The 14,143-nt window shown below is 58.3% G+C and overlaps 2 protein-coding genes across 5 annotated transcripts in view; one reads left to right on the top strand and one right to left on the bottom strand.

Annotated features, from left to right (window-relative positions):
- RNF40 (ring finger protein 40) overlaps positions 1 to 14,143 on the top strand; it is a 30,906-nt gene that overhangs the window by 7,256 nt on the left and 9,507 nt on the right. Inside the window, exons 17-20 of one of the 2 annotated variants that reach the window (XM_008685314.2) lie at positions 63 to 188; positions 1,205 to 1,345; positions 1,455 to 1,556; positions 3,488 to 4,756. In XM_008685314.2, the coding sequence (XP_008683536.1) occupies positions 63 to 188; positions 1,205 to 1,345; positions 1,455 to 1,556; positions 3,488 to 3,664 (546 nt within the window). In that variant the 3' untranslated portion in view covers positions 3,665 to 4,756. Of the gene's footprint in view, positions 1 to 62; positions 189 to 1,204; positions 1,346 to 1,454; positions 1,557 to 3,487; positions 4,757 to 14,143 lie in introns of those variants that run through there. The other variant, XM_008685313.2, reaches the window with a different exon arrangement.
- Positions 7,992 to 14,143, bottom strand: part of ZNF629 (zinc finger protein 629) — a 10,426-nt gene continuing 4,274 nt past the window's right edge. The window contains exons 2-3 of one of the 3 annotated variants that reach the window (XM_040635055.1): positions 14,002 to 14,109; positions 7,992 to 13,846 (exon numbers count right to left, since the gene is read on the bottom strand). In XM_040635055.1, the coding sequence (XP_040490989.1) occupies positions 11,313 to 13,846; positions 14,002 to 14,074 (2,607 nt within the window). In that variant the 5' untranslated portion in view covers positions 14,075 to 14,109 and the 3' untranslated portion in view covers positions 7,992 to 11,312. The remainder of the gene's footprint in view (positions 13,847 to 14,001; positions 14,110 to 14,143) is intronic. The other 2 variants (XM_040635057.1, XM_040635056.1) reach the window with 2 other exon arrangements.

Below are 14,143 nucleotides of genomic sequence, written 5' to 3'. Positions count from 1 at the left end.
CTGCAGGGTGGAGCTGGAGGGGCCCGCGGCTCCCTAGCACTGAGTCACCGCCCCGACCTCAGGTGGATGCCCAGCTGCTGACCGTGCAGAAGCTGGAGGAAAAAGAGCGGGCCTTGCAGGGCAGCCTCGGAGGCGTGGAGAAGGAGCTGACGCTGCGCAGCCAGGCCCTGGAGCTCAACAAGAGGAAGGTGAGGCCAGGCCCCGGGGAGAAAGCAACCGAGCATGGTGGCCCACAGCCGAAGCCCCGCTGTGCCGCCTCTCACAGCCCGGCTCACGTCTTGAACGCTGCCTGTGTTCTAGTCCCGGTGCTGAGCCTTGTCTATGCGGGGTTGCATTTTAGTCTCGTAACAATCATGAGAGGGTGTTTGTTATTATCTGTTTTTCTCAGTGAGGAAACGGAGGCTCAGGGCGGGCAGCTGACTTGCTCAAGAAAGAATGGACCTGGAATTGGGGCCTGGATCTCCTTGGCTCCAGAACCCACGTTTTGAGCACTGTGTTGGTCAGCTGTGAAGTGGGGATGCTGGTTTCTGTCACATAATTGTGTTAAACTTCAGGAACGTCTAGGTCGTGGCAGAGGCTTAAGATTAATGTTGGTTTTTAGCCTCTTTTCCCTTTGGGCTTTTTTCTTCCCCATTTAATTCATTCATTAAAGCAGTATTATTCATGCCCTTGCTATGAACCCCTGGCGCGCTAAGTGCTGGAGAGAACCTAGAACGAGAGGGTCCTACTGGAAGTAGGAACCTCCAGTGTTGAGGGGCAGATAACCAGACAATAATCCCACAGGTAAAATACGCTCCTGCAGATCCCATAAGTCTCGTGAAGGAAACTAAGGTGCTGTGAAAGAAAAATAGGGGAGCCTGTTTCAGGAGCTGAATGTAAGCTGGGGCCTGAGGGGGCCACTGGAGAGGAATAGTGTGTTGCGGGAGTTGAGGGGAGCAGAGAGAAGAGCCCCATGGAGGCTGAAAGATCAGAGAGAGCATTACGCAGTTGAGGAAGTGAGTGTGTCAGGAGCTTTGGAGAACAGGCGAAGGTGAAGGTGGAGAGGTCAGGAGGCAGGACTAACTCCAGTGAAGATACTGGACTTGATCCCAAGAGCAAAAGTCACTGGAACCTTTGACACAGGCATCTGTGGACCCCGGCTGCACACACCTACTCCCCAGGCTCAGGTGAACGGTGCCCCCCCTTCCTGTCCCACCCACCTCAGGCTGTGGAAGCCGCCCAGCTGGCTGAGGATCTAAAGGTACAGCTGGAGCATGTGCAGACGCGGCTGCGAGAGATCCAGCCTTGCCTGGCGGAGAGCCGGGCTGCTCGAGAGAAAGAGAGCTTCAACCTCAAGAGGGCTCAGGTGTGTGCGTGGGGCAGGGGCGGTGTGGCTCAGGGTCGCTGGTGTGGCCTGGGGGCGGGTGGTTGGAGAGGCGAAGGCTTGCACTTTACTAGCTCTTGTCCTGCTCCAGGAGGACATCTCACGGCTGCGGCGCAAGCTGGAGAAGCAGAGGAAGGTGGAGGTTTACGCAGATGCCGATGAAATCCTCCAGGAGGAGATCAAGGAGTACAAGGTGGGGCTATGGGGCTGAGTTGTGCCCCATCAACCCAGGAAATCTTAGGTGGGGGAGTTGGTGAGAGCTGTAGTGGATAGTCTGGGGACCCCAGAAATAAGTAGCAAAAGTGGTCAGAACCTTGGTTTTGGAGAATCGAACAGCTGGCCCAGTATCGTACACATACTTGTGCCAGGCACAGTGCCTGGCTAGGTGTGGGAGGGCTAGGAATTAGCCTTCGTCTTTAGATCTCTTGAAACCGACTATCAGTTAGAGGCGGCAGCCAAGTATTCCGAGTGATGAGTGTTGCGATGGCAGGGGCCAGGGGGGCGTGGCAGCTCTGGGGGTTAGTAGGCTTCCTGGAAAGAATGTTATCCAAGGAAAACCTGAAAAATGAGGGTTGGCTGTGAGAAACGAGGACGAGAGGGTTCCAGCAATGGGAAGGGCAGAGGTAGAGGCCTTTCGTTGAGAGTGGTGTGCTGGAGGACAGATTGCTGGACATTGTGGTTGGAAGACAGAATGTGGGTTTTGTGGGGAGCGGGAGGGCTGGGGGCCTTGGACAGTGTCAGATCCTGAAGGGTGTGGTGGGTCAAGTTGAGATGCTTGGTTTATCCTGTAGGTAGTGTGGAGACATCAAAGAGAGTGATGTGGTCTAATTTGCTGCTAGATTTGGCACAGAGGAAGTGAAGACTAGAGGCAGAGAAATTTGTTAAGCTGTTGGAGTCATTGAGGCAAAAACGGACAGGGAGCTAGCCTGGGGTGTTAGAGACAAGTAGAGGAGGTCAAGAGATACTCGGAAGACAGAATTGCTTGGACTCAGCGATGGACTGATGCATGGAGTGAGGGAAAGGGAGATACCGAGAATGCCTGCATTCCTGATTTGAGAAACTAGGTGGATGACAAGTGGCACATCATGGGATTAGGAAGACTGTGGAGAAGCAGGTTTTGGTGGACAGTGTTGTGTCTCCAGGATGTTGAAGATGAGGTGTCTGTGGGAGGCTGGCTGGGAAGGCACTGGAAGTAGAAGGACTGTCTGGGGCTTGGGGGATTGTGAGTAGAGGCAGCGGTGGGAGCTACATACAACTGTGGTCACCCAGGGAGGGTCTTTGGTATGGTAGGGGACAGGTCATTCTTTCCTTTGGGAACCTCAAAGCGTAAATGATAGGCAGAGGAAGAGAAGCCTGTGGTTTGGCCTTGAAGGAGCAGAGGCAGCTAGGGCTAGCCATGGGGAGGGAGGGGAAGGTTTCTCCAGAAGAGATGGACTTGCATGGGTGTGGTTTGAGAGCTAGGGAAGAGGTGATGCTGGGGCAGTAGGCTGGGCTGGGATTTCAAGGAGGGCAGAGGAAGAACGTTGGGGAATGCTGAGTTGAGGGAATTCCTGGAGTTGGAGGTGAGATCTGGTGGCCCGTGGGAGGTTTCAGGATAGGAGAGGAGATTTGTAAAACCTTCGTAGAGAAGAGTCAGGGACCCAGCCGGATCTCTGGATGGCGCCGGGGTGGGCCCAGTTGAGGGTAGAGACGGCAGATTTATAGTGGCACTGCTGTGCTCAGCTGTGACTCAGCAGGTGCAGATGAAGAGAAGGTAGACAGTCAGCTTCAGCCAGGATTGGCGTTTTGCCAGAGAAGGCCAGAGGGGCGAGAGCCCCAGGGCAGAGGAGCCTGGACTGAGCCTGTGGGTTGTCAGCCTTGAGAGGGGACTGGCTGCTGGCCACCACGAGGCACTTGAGCAGGGTAGAATCCAGACTCTGCTACTTTGTAGTTCTGAGAGCCTGGTTGGCCTCTGAGCCTCAGTTTCCTTATCCGGTGAGTGCTCTGCCCCACCTCTCAGGGTTCTGGGGAGAGTTAGATGGATTCTGCTGTGTGGTGGGCTTAGCCTGGACCACCTCCTACTGTCACCTTGGGGTCTGGGTGCCATCAGGACGGTGCCCGAGCTGATGCCTTTGCCCGGCCCAGGCGCGGTTGACCTGCCCCTGCTGTAACACCCGCAAGAAGGATGCAGTCCTTACCAAGTGCTTCCACGTTTTCTGCTTCGAGTGTGTGCGGGGCCGCTATGAGGCCCGCCAGAGGAAGTGCCCCAAGTGCAACGCGGCCTTTGGTGCCCACGACTTCCACCGCGTCTACATCAGCTGAACCCGTAACTCAGGGGACTTTGGAACACCCACGGACCCTGGGGGCTGTGCCTCCAGTCCCTCCCTACCCCACGTTCAGTGGTCCCTACCCTCCATTCCAGACCCTGTGGGCCCAGCCCCTCTCCACCTAGTGGGTTTGGGGGTCCCAGTGCATGCTAGTGGGAGTGAGATGTGTCAAGCCAGTTCCATCTTTTCCCCACAGTCAGAGCTGTAGCCTAAGGGGCACCCGCCCTGCAGGAAGGGTCTGCTGTGAGCGGCTTGAGGGGCCCGGAGCACTCAACTGAGCTTCCTGGAAGATGGCCCTAACCTGGCTCCACAGGCTGACTCCTAGTCAGCTGTCTCCATGGGCCCATCCTAGTCCAAAGGGTGAAATCCCCCAGGTGTGACCTCCTAGCCACGAGGAGGTTCATTCACTGACTGACCCATAAATGAGGACCAAGGGTGGGCCAGTTTCCTCAGCTCCTTAACTCTAGGGCCCCGGGGAGACTTTCCAAGCTAGGGTGGGGCTTCCTTCCTGTGGAGTTCTCTGGGCTCTTTGGCTCTTATGCTAAGGGCCAAAGGAGGTACCCAGTGGGTGGGGGGCACTATCCTCTTCTTCTGGGAAACTCTGGCTGCTGCAGTCTCCGTGCCCTCATCTCAGGAGTGCTGAAGCAAGATCATCAGTCTCTATTCTAATCAGCCTACCCCGCCCCACCATCTCTGTTTCTCTCCCAAGCCCGCTTACCCCCCCCCCCCTGCTTCCCAAGACTCCGCTGGGTTCCCAGTCCGGACCCTGCTTTCATCCTGATGGCCTTAACTGCAGTGGAGGCTGAATTTCCCAGGAGGGGAAGGGACAGACTAGCGGCTGGGCCAACTTCCAATCATTCCAGGTAGAGGAGCTTCGTCTAACACCCTGTGACTGAGCCTGTCCCCATGATGCTCCCTGTGCTGCCTGCCCAAGCAAACTTGCATGGGTCGTGAAGGCAGCAGCCAGGGGCCTGGAAGGTGGAGCTGCTGACAGGTGCAAGGGTCCATTCAGACCCACAGGCCCTGCTCTAGACATGTCTTGTATAGGCTGTTAATTGTTATGAATAAACGTCCAACCCTCAGCCTACACTCTGAGTAGCCAGGCTTCCTGCCCTAAACGTGGTCCCAGATTTTAGCTGCTACACTTCTCCCATGGCTGCCCCTGCTGCCATGTGAACCCTAAGGGCTGACGCACCTCACCCTTCCCAACACCAGCATCTAGTTACGTTTGGACCTAACTGCCGTCTCGGATCCCAGATTGTGCTCGCGGGAGGCGTATGCCTGCAGGTAGACAGCATCCATCGTCCACGGTCGCCAGCTTGTCCCTCCTGCTCCCACCGGGCCGGGCTGACACTCCGTGGATCCCTGCACCCCTGCGGGCCTCCTCCGCGCAGGCTCACCCCGCCCCTCGCAGTCATTGGCCGCAGGGATGCTGGGAGCCTCGTGTTGGATTCCGGGAAATGTAGTCCCTTGTTAGCACCTGGCAACAGGGTCCTTGGTGGGGTGAGTTGGTTCCCGGGTTACGCCGGCCAGAGGTAGGCCTGGACCCAGTCTACGGGCTATCCCTTCCCACCGGCTTCACCCGCCCCTCCCCCGCGGGCGGACAGAGCAGAGCAGCGCAGCGGGTGACTTCCTTCATTGCAACCTGCGCTGGCCGTTGGCCGTATACTCGGGAACCGCGTGTCGTTTGGCGTCTGCGGGTTCAACTTGCTGTCGGGTCCGCGGGCGGAGCCTTCCCTGCAGCCGTGACGGGGCTGACGCCGGGGCCAGTACTGACTGGGCTAGGGGCTGGAGTCGGGCGCATGGTTGTGGTGGCGGCCGCAGGCTTGGCAGCGGTCGCGCCTTCGGGAGGCCCCGCGGCCCTTTCAACGGTCGTTCCTTCGCTGGGGCTCGCGGCCTTATCCGCCTTCGGACCCCACCTGGCGTCCAGGGTTTCCGCGGGGTTGCAGCGGCTGGACCAGGTCGGAGTGGAGACGGAGACGCGGGTCACAGTGACTTCCGGCGCTGGCGGGGCCGCGGTGGGCACGCTCACCGAGACCCGCGCCGCGGTGGGGGATGGCATCGGGCCGTCAAGAAAGTGTCTGCCGCCCAAGGGCAGCGGACGCCAGGCTGGGAAAAACGCAGTGTATTGCATCATAGAGACGCGGGCCGGCTCTGAGAGGAGGGCTGCACCTGGAGAGGCAGGGTCAGCCAGTTCTCCGTGAGCACTATCCTCTTTCCCAGGAGTCTTCCCCTGGGTTCTTCAGTAAATACTAGTAACTATACGTCACCTCCCCAAATGTCTGTGTTTGGCCAGTCTCCGTATCCAGAGAAGTAAAAACTCATGTCTAGTGTCTAGCAGGCATCAAACCACTTTCTCAAGCTCAAGGGCGGGGGATAAAGATGCCAGAATTTCTGGGAGGCTCTGCCTTAGGGGCTGGTCAGGTCCCTTTCACTCAGGTTTGAGCCCTGACATCTCCCAGTAGCCCCAAGTGGCCTCAGTGGCTGTGATACCCTGGGCCCCTAGGATGGGCAGGCCGAAGTTCCTCCTGGACCAACCCTGACCTTCGCTGGCCTCATGGGTGAGCAGATGCTGGCCTCATGGTGAAGGTGCCTGTTTTAGCCAGAACCGGGGCTACTGCGTGACTGGCCACAGAGTCCAGTGGAACATTTGACATTGATCACTCTCTTTAAAACTTCCTGGGACCATGGTGCTACACTCTCCTGATTGTTCTCATACTATCTGCTGTTGGCCCTAAACTACACCCTCTTCTTTCTTCACTACTCTCCCTGTGCCTTTATCCAGGCTTCGGCCACGGCTAAGCTGCTAAGATCCAGTCCTCTAGTCCAGTTCTCCTTCCTGAATTCCAGACCTACAAAAACACCACCATGGGGGCGGGGGGAGAGGGCCAGGTCGTCACTCTCCTCCCAATGGTGCTCTCTTCCCAAGTTCCCCAGACAAGATGCTCCACACTCTGCCTTCTGTGATCTAGCTTACCTCAATCTCTACTCAATGCTCTACCACCCACCCCGTGTAACGTTACGTACTTTCTATCCCCCACCGCACCTCTGGGCCCTGCCTTCTGCCTCAGGTCACTTCCTCCAGCCAGTCTCCTGACTCTCTGCTGTGCCAGTCTCCTGACTCTCTGCTGTGCCAGGCATCATGTCTGGGTCCACAGCCCTTTCCGCTAAGTCTGAACCAATCACTGTGCTCCAATGCCTGTTCTTTCCCTTAAGTCCCCTCACTTTACCGAAGACTCCTCTGCGCTGGGACCAGGGCAGCAAACACAGAACGCAGGATAGCCTTCCCTGCTCATCTCCCCGTGAAAGGCAAGTCCCTTCTCCCTTACCTACTACCCCACTCCCTGCTTTCCAGATGGGGAGGGGGAAGGAGAGATAGCGAGCCTGCCCTGGGAGTCTAGGTCAGAGGGGTGCAGAGAAAGTGGAGAGAAAGCTTCCTGGCCGGGGCAGTAGGCTCCCCGCAGGCTGGGGCAGACGCAGGCTACAGGTTAGAGCAAGTGTGGATCTCAAGTGGCTGTTCAGGGGGCCATGGCCAGGCCTGGGCCCAGGAGATGGCGCTGAGGCAAGCCTGGCATTGAGGATTCAGCAAGAGCAGCCCCGCCTGGCCAGACAGTGTGGAGCCCAGGCCAGGCCCAGGCAGGCCCAGTGCTGGGGGAGGAGAGGTTTGGTTAGGTGCAGAGCCTGCCCCTGGCCGCTCTGGTTTCCCTCATTGCCTTCCTGTGCACCTTGGGCAAGTGACTGCCCTTCTCTGAGCCTCTCCACACCATGAGGGCTTATGGGCTACCTCCTGGGGTAGGATCTCCACCCATGCCTCCTCAGGGTCTCGGAAGCTCCAGTCCAGAGGTGGGCTGACGGCCCCAGGCGAACCAAGGGAGGTGCCACCAGCTTTTGGAACTAGATCTTCGGAGCTGTCCCTTGTGGCAGTCTGGCGAGAATGCAGCTGTGGGGTGGTCGGAGAGGCCTCCCTGGGGCCGCACAGCTGGACCGGAGCCAGCCAGTGCCAGAATCACCAGACAGCCACCCGGCAGTCAGTATGTCATGCTGGTGGCAAAAGCCAGGCACTGTCAAGACCTGCTTGGCTCTGCCGCCATCTCAGCATGTTTCTCCCCCTTTCTCCCAAGGATGTGGATTTTAACAATCCATAAGCCCTCAGGGTCCTACCCACAAGCACTGTTTGGGGATTTGAGGGCATCTGAGTGAGGAGTGCAAGGGTAGCCTGGGCCCGGCTGAGCTTTTGAGGGGACACACAGACCCTGGCTCTGGGAGAGGACAAGCTCCTTCAGCTTGCTCCAGGCTTGAAAGAGAAGACAGAAAACACCTGGGAAATCTTATTCCCTTTATTCTCTTCAACTAATCAACATGACCACCGGTGACACAACACTGTTATTGACACACAACACTCAAAAGTGGGGCCTCTCTCCACAGGGACAAGTCACGTTGAGCGGGGCTTCCATAATGGGGGCAAAGGAGTCTGGGGGCTGCTCACCTCGGGAGCAGGTGTCATGGAATCCCACCTCTTGGCTGTGATGGTTTCAAGGTTCCCCACCATTCAGGATTCATGCCCACTCATCAAGTTCCCATGTGACCTCCATAGCCACAGAAGTTTCAAGTTGCACCCTAAGCTCAGATCAGTGTCTGCTCTCCCCTCTGCTTTCGCCAATGACCCTGTGACTGGTCTGGTGGGCTCCTCCACCAGGGCACTTCTGAAGTCAGGCCTGTGTGGGGCTGGACAAGAGGGTTTGGCTACACTGTGCCTTCTGCACTAAGTTCTGGTGGGCGTGTGCCATGACCGTCCCCTGGGCCTTTGCCTAATCTGGTCAGAGGGACTCTGGACACTGCCACTTCCCCAAGCCAGCTCCCTCCCTGGTTCCTCCAAAATGGAGGTCGCTCTGGGAGGGAAGCACCTGGGTAAAGTAGTTTGGGGAGGTGGGCAAGAGAGGACAGGTCATGCCCCAAAGGTCTCTGATTCTGCCCCTTTGCTGCTACGAAACCCCAGACCCCAACCGATCATGTCCACATCATCCATTCAGTACCAGAGCCAAGACCGCTGGCCCTCACTCATCCCTACACATGCGAGCATCCTACTACACGGGCTACACCCTAGTCCTCAGTAGGCCGACGGCTGGCCTTTGACCACACTGGCCACCTCCCCCCTCCCTGCCCCGGACTGGCCCCCGAGCCCCAAAGGCTGCTCTCCAGGACTCTTCTGAAGACAAGATTCCTCAGACCTGTTTCCGAGGGGAGCTGTTTCTAGCTTTAAAGGGGTTTGTCTCTACAACTGGTTTCTTTCTACTACCATCTTAGAAAAAATCTGCTTTGACTTGGAGGACTGTCTCCTCTTCCTCAGTCTCATAGGGACACCCCTCTGCTGATGCTTCTGTCAGTAGAGATTCGGCAGGCAGGCTCCTTCTCCCCTCTCAGTAGTGCTGTCTGACCTGGCACTTGGGTGGGGTGGGGTGTTATGCAGACGGTCACGAGGGTCTCCCCACAATTATCCGAGGCCTGCCTTTTCCTTCTCCCCAGCAGGCCTGGGCTTTTCCTCTTACAGTGTTCTAGATTTTGATCCTTTGAATTTACGGTCATCCCTTTGGGGGCAGGAGAGATGAAGGGTGACGAGCTTTCACCTTTCGAGCTTTTAGGTCATGAAATTAAGAGGTCTCTTCCGCAGCTTGGAGGAATCTGGGTCGCCCTCTCCAGGCATGTGACTCCTGAGGGGTCCCCTCACCTGGCATCTCAGTTCTCTGACTCCAGGCCCACGTGGGGTCTGTGGGCACTTCCTTTGGACCCAGCACTGGACAGAGTCCTCTCCTCCTTTAAGGGTCTCCCGGGCTAGGGGGTGGGGGTTCTTGTTACAGATGTGTCGAGAATTTCCACTCAGCCATTTCCTAGGGCAGCAGTCTCTCTCCCCCCTGCCACACACACCCAGTCATGTTAGCGGGTTTGGCTGGGCTAATGAANNNNGAGTGTTACCGTGTGGTGTGTGAGGACAGGAGATGGACCTGGCAGGGGAGTGGGTTTCTCATCCTTCCATTTCCCTCTGAAAGTTTCTGGCTAAGGAGGAGAGGAGCCAAGTGCGTGGGATCTGTCCCCTCCCAAGGCCACGATCGGGCTGGTTCGTCACACCTCAGAGCGCTCCAAGTACCAGGGTGAGGAAGGTGGTCAGGCCTCCAGATGCTCTTCAGGGACCCACGGCCCAGTCTGTGGGGTGTCGGGACACCCAGCACTACGTGCCGGCTGGCTCATCCCGCCAGCAGCCTGGCTAACAGCTCAGATGAAAGAGTGAGGTCTAAAAGCAGGTTGCTGGCTAATCAGAGCGCTCTATCCTGTCGACTTGCTGTCCCTCGTTGCCACAGAGAACCCACGTGTGGCTCTCGTTGACTTGGAGAAGAGAAGTCTAGGGAGGATTTAACCACACACAGGCCTCGAGTCTCTGAAGGGCTTTATTCTTTGGAGGTCGACTAGCAGCGGGTCCCCCTCTCCACTGAGGACAGAATTCGAGGAAGTGAGCTGCCACGGCAGCGAGACTGGTGGCAGTTAGATAGCAGGAGACACCTCCTGACAGTGAGACCTGAGAATGGGCAGGAGGGACCCTCCACCCCTGGAGGCCTCTCAGAGTAGAAGTCCCCCATCCTGCCTGGCTGGGGGGAGCCCTGGCGGCCTGAGCTGGGATCTGCTTGCACTTGAAGCTTAACAAGCTCCCGGAAACGGGGAGGACTGGGCAGCCCCGAGTTTGCTGGGTTCCATCCGGACACGGCTTCACCTTGCTTTGCTTTCCTCAAAGCACTCTAACAGAAATCCCTCCCTTCCCCCTAATTTTTTTGTGGTGGCTTCCCAGTACTCTTTAAAGTTTCTATGCACCCCAAACTTCAGCCTTTAAGAAGGCTGGACATCACTTTTTTTTTTTTCTTCCCCATTTTTGGGTTCTTCCTCATAAGGAATTCCGTGGGCCTCTTCCTCTAACACGCAATTACCTAAGATCGGCCTCATCCCCCCAGGAACCCCCAGGGCAGTGAGCTGAACTTTCTCTTCCTAGTTCCCTGGGCCGTTTCTTCTCTGTGGGCCTGGGGGCTCCTCATCACTTATTTTTCGCCTCTCCCCACACTAGCCCCCAGCTGAGCGTTTTCCTCAGCGTCACTGTCCAGGACTTCTGAGAGGGAGGCTCTCTCGAACTGCAGGGGGAGAGAACACTGCGGAACAAGTTCATGGGAGGCTCGTCTGCACCTTCTGAGGTCAATGCCATTGGATTCCCTGCGCTTCCCCGACCCTATAGTTTCACAAGGATTTTGATACAGTTTTATAGGGTTGTCTAGAGACGTATTGGGACCTCTTCCTACAATTAATAGGGCTTTTATCCACTATGGTTTATAGGGTTTTTCTGCTACAGACTTAAAGGGCTTTTTTTTTTTTCCTACATATTTATAGGGTTTCTAACCCAACAGTTTTTCTCTACTGCCTTATTAAGGGGCTCCCACCAACAATTTTATAGGGTTTCTCATCACTGTTGTAAAAGCACTATTTTTACCCAGGGTTCTTAATCCTCTGCTTCTCTACAACCTGATAGGGTTTTCCTCCTTTCCCCACGTGATTTCTGGGAGGATCCAGTATTCCTCTCAGGACAGAGGCCCCTGGTCTCCAGACCCATTTCACAAGGTGACCCCTGGGTGGCAGCTCCGGTGGAGGAGGAGAGCTGCGACTTCCGTGAAGCCGTCTCCACACTCAGGGCACAAATAGGGCTTTTCCTCCAAGAGGGTCTTGGGGTTTTCCCCGTCCCCCTGGCTGCTGCTCCCCGTGGGCATGGGGGCCTCTCCCTCACCTTCCTGGCTTGTGGACAGGGTGGCTGGTTCTGGAGGGGGGTCCTCAGGTGTGGGGGACTTTTCCTGGGTGTGGGTCTCCTGGTGCCGGGCGAGGGCCAGGCGATCAAGAAAGGAGGCCCCGCAATCTGAGCAGCTGTAGGGCCTGGCCCCCAGGGGGCTCCTGAGGTGCTCCAGGAGGACAGAAGAGCTCTTCCCCAGCTCCGGACTCTTCTGGGGTTTCCCACCTGCATGGACTTTCTGGTGCAGCAGCAGCTCAGAGCTGAGGCCAAAGCTTTTTTTGCATTCAGGGCATTTAAAGGGCTTGCCACTTAGGAAGGGACTGGGCCCGGCCCCTTCCCCTAGACCAATCCTATAATCAGGGAAGAGAAAGGGCTTTTCGTTGCCATGGCTGAGCTGATGTTGGAGGAGCACGGTGCGATCCAGAAAACTTTCTCCACAGTGGGAACAGATGTAGGACTTGGAAGAGAGCAGGCCCAGCCTTTGGCTGAAGCTCTCCTGCCCCTCGGGCACTTTAAAGGGCTGTCCCGGGGGTTCGGCTCTGCCCTCGGCAGCACCTGGGTAGGAATTGCCTCCGAAAGGGAGCCGGGGGGGTCGGAACTGGGGCGCCTTGGGGGCTGGGTGTGCGATGAGGCCATCTGCGTTTTTGTAGGGGTTCTCCCCGATGTGGATCCGCTGATGCTGCATAAAGATGCCCTCGTCGTTGAAGCCCTTGCCACAGACAAGACACTTGTGTGGTTTGGCTCCCGGCGGGGGCGTCAGCAGGGCAGGGTCGCCCAGCCCCAGCAGGGTGTCGCCCTGAGCTCTGCGGGCCGGCGTCTTGCCCCTTTCGTGGACCACCCGGTGCTGCTCCAGCTCGTGCGCCTCCAGGAAGGCCTTCCCGCAGTCGGAGCACACGAACAGGTTCTCATCCATGTGCGTGCGCACGTGCGTGATGAGGTTGGAGCTCTGGCTGAAGCTCTTGCCGCACTCGGGGCACTTGTAGGGCTTCTCGCCCGTGTGCGTGCGCCGGTGCTGGATGAGGTGGGAGCTGCGGATGAAGCTCTTGCCGCAGTCGGAGCACTTGTAGGGCTTCTCGCCCGTGTGGATGCGCTGGTGGCGGATGAGGGTGGAGCTCATGATGAAGCTCTTGCCGCAGTCGGCGCAGATGTAGGGCCGCTCGCCGCGGTGGATGCGCTGGTGGTTGATGAGGTTGGAGCTGACGCTGAAGCTCTTGCCGCACTCGGGGCACTTGTAGGGCCGCTCGCCCGTGTGCGTGCGCTGGTGCCGCAGCAGCGTGGCGCTCAGCGTGAAGGTCTTGCCGCACACCGGGCACTTGAACGGGTCCTCGCGCAGGTGAGTCCGCTGGTGCTTGATGAGCGTGGAGCTGTGGCCGAAGCTCTTGCCGCACTCCAGGCACTCGTAGGGCTTCTCGCCGGTGTGCGTGCGCTGGTGCTGGGTCAGCTCGGAGCTCTGGATGAAGCTCTTGCCGCACTCGGTGCAGCGGTACGGCTTCTCGCCGGCGTGGATCTTCTGGTGCTTGAGGAGGTTGTGGTTCTGGCCGAAGCGCTTGCCGCACTCGGGGCACTTGTAGGGCTTCTCGCCCGTGTGCGTGGCCTGGTGCTGGATGAGGTCCGAGCTGCGGTAGAAGGCCCGCCGGCACTCGCCGCACTTGTACGGCTTCTCGCCCGTGTGCGAGCGCTGGTGCTTGATGAGGTTGGTGCTCTGGGTGAAGGCCTTCTCGCACTCCGTGCACTTGTACGGCTTCTCGCCCGTGTGCGTGCGCTGGTGCTGCACCAGGTTGGAGCTCCAGCTGAAGCACTTGCCGCAGTCGGGGCACTTGTAGGGCTTCTCGCCCGTGTGCGTGCGCTGGTGCTGCACCAGGTGCGAGCTCTGCGTGAAGCTCTTGCCGCACTCCGAGCAGGTGTTGGGCCGCTCGCCCGTGTGGATGCGCTGGTGCCGCAGCAGCTTGGACCACTGGCTGAAGCTCTTGCCGCACTCGTTGCAGATGTAGGGCTTCTCCGCCCCCGAAGGGCGGCCCTGCACCAGCTCCCGCAGGCTGGGCTCGCTGGCCGGGACCACCGGGGGGCTGTTCCACGTGGTCAGGGTCCCCCACTGCCAGCTGGCCTCACAGGCCTTGGTCCAGTCGGACGGGGAAGGGACTACCTCGGGGGCGGGGGGATCCAGAGGGGCCTGGTGGTCCAAGGGGCTGGGGTGACCCAGAGGGGTTGGGGAGTCCTGAGGGATGGAGGGATCCTGGGAGGGTCTCTCCAGGGGCATCTCTGCTGGGTCCTTGAATTCTGGACTCTGAGCTGGATCTCCCAAGATGATCTCCTCCCCAGAACTTTCCTGCTGAGGGCTCTCCTCTTCGTTCCCACTCTCGGCACCTACAGAGAGAAAGGGAGTCTCCAGCCCCCATCTCCTTTCAGAACACGGGGTCGGGTCTCTCTTCCCTCCCCTGGGTGTCCCCCAGAGTCTGGGCCCCTCCCTGAAGTGGGGCCACTGTCTTGTCAGGACTGCAGTCCCTTCTTGTGCCCCTCACCTCTACGAGCATCGTTGGGGCTCTGTTCAGGACCCTGCAGATCTGGGCCCCACAGCGCGGCCTCAGGCTCCATCCCAGAGCTCAGGTCTGCCCAGCGTTCCAGGGACCCTGGGAGAGGCGGGGGGGGGGGGGGGGGGGGGGG

Source organism: Ursus maritimus, unplaced genomic scaffold (assembly GCF_017311325.1).
Source record: "Ursus maritimus isolate PB19 unplaced genomic scaffold, ASM1731132v1 scaffold_2, whole genome shotgun sequence".
Classification (NCBI taxonomy): domain Eukaryota; kingdom Metazoa; phylum Chordata; class Mammalia; order Carnivora; family Ursidae; genus Ursus; species Ursus maritimus.
Note: the sequence above shows the minus strand (reverse complement) of the source record. Positions and strands in the feature narration are given on the sequence as shown.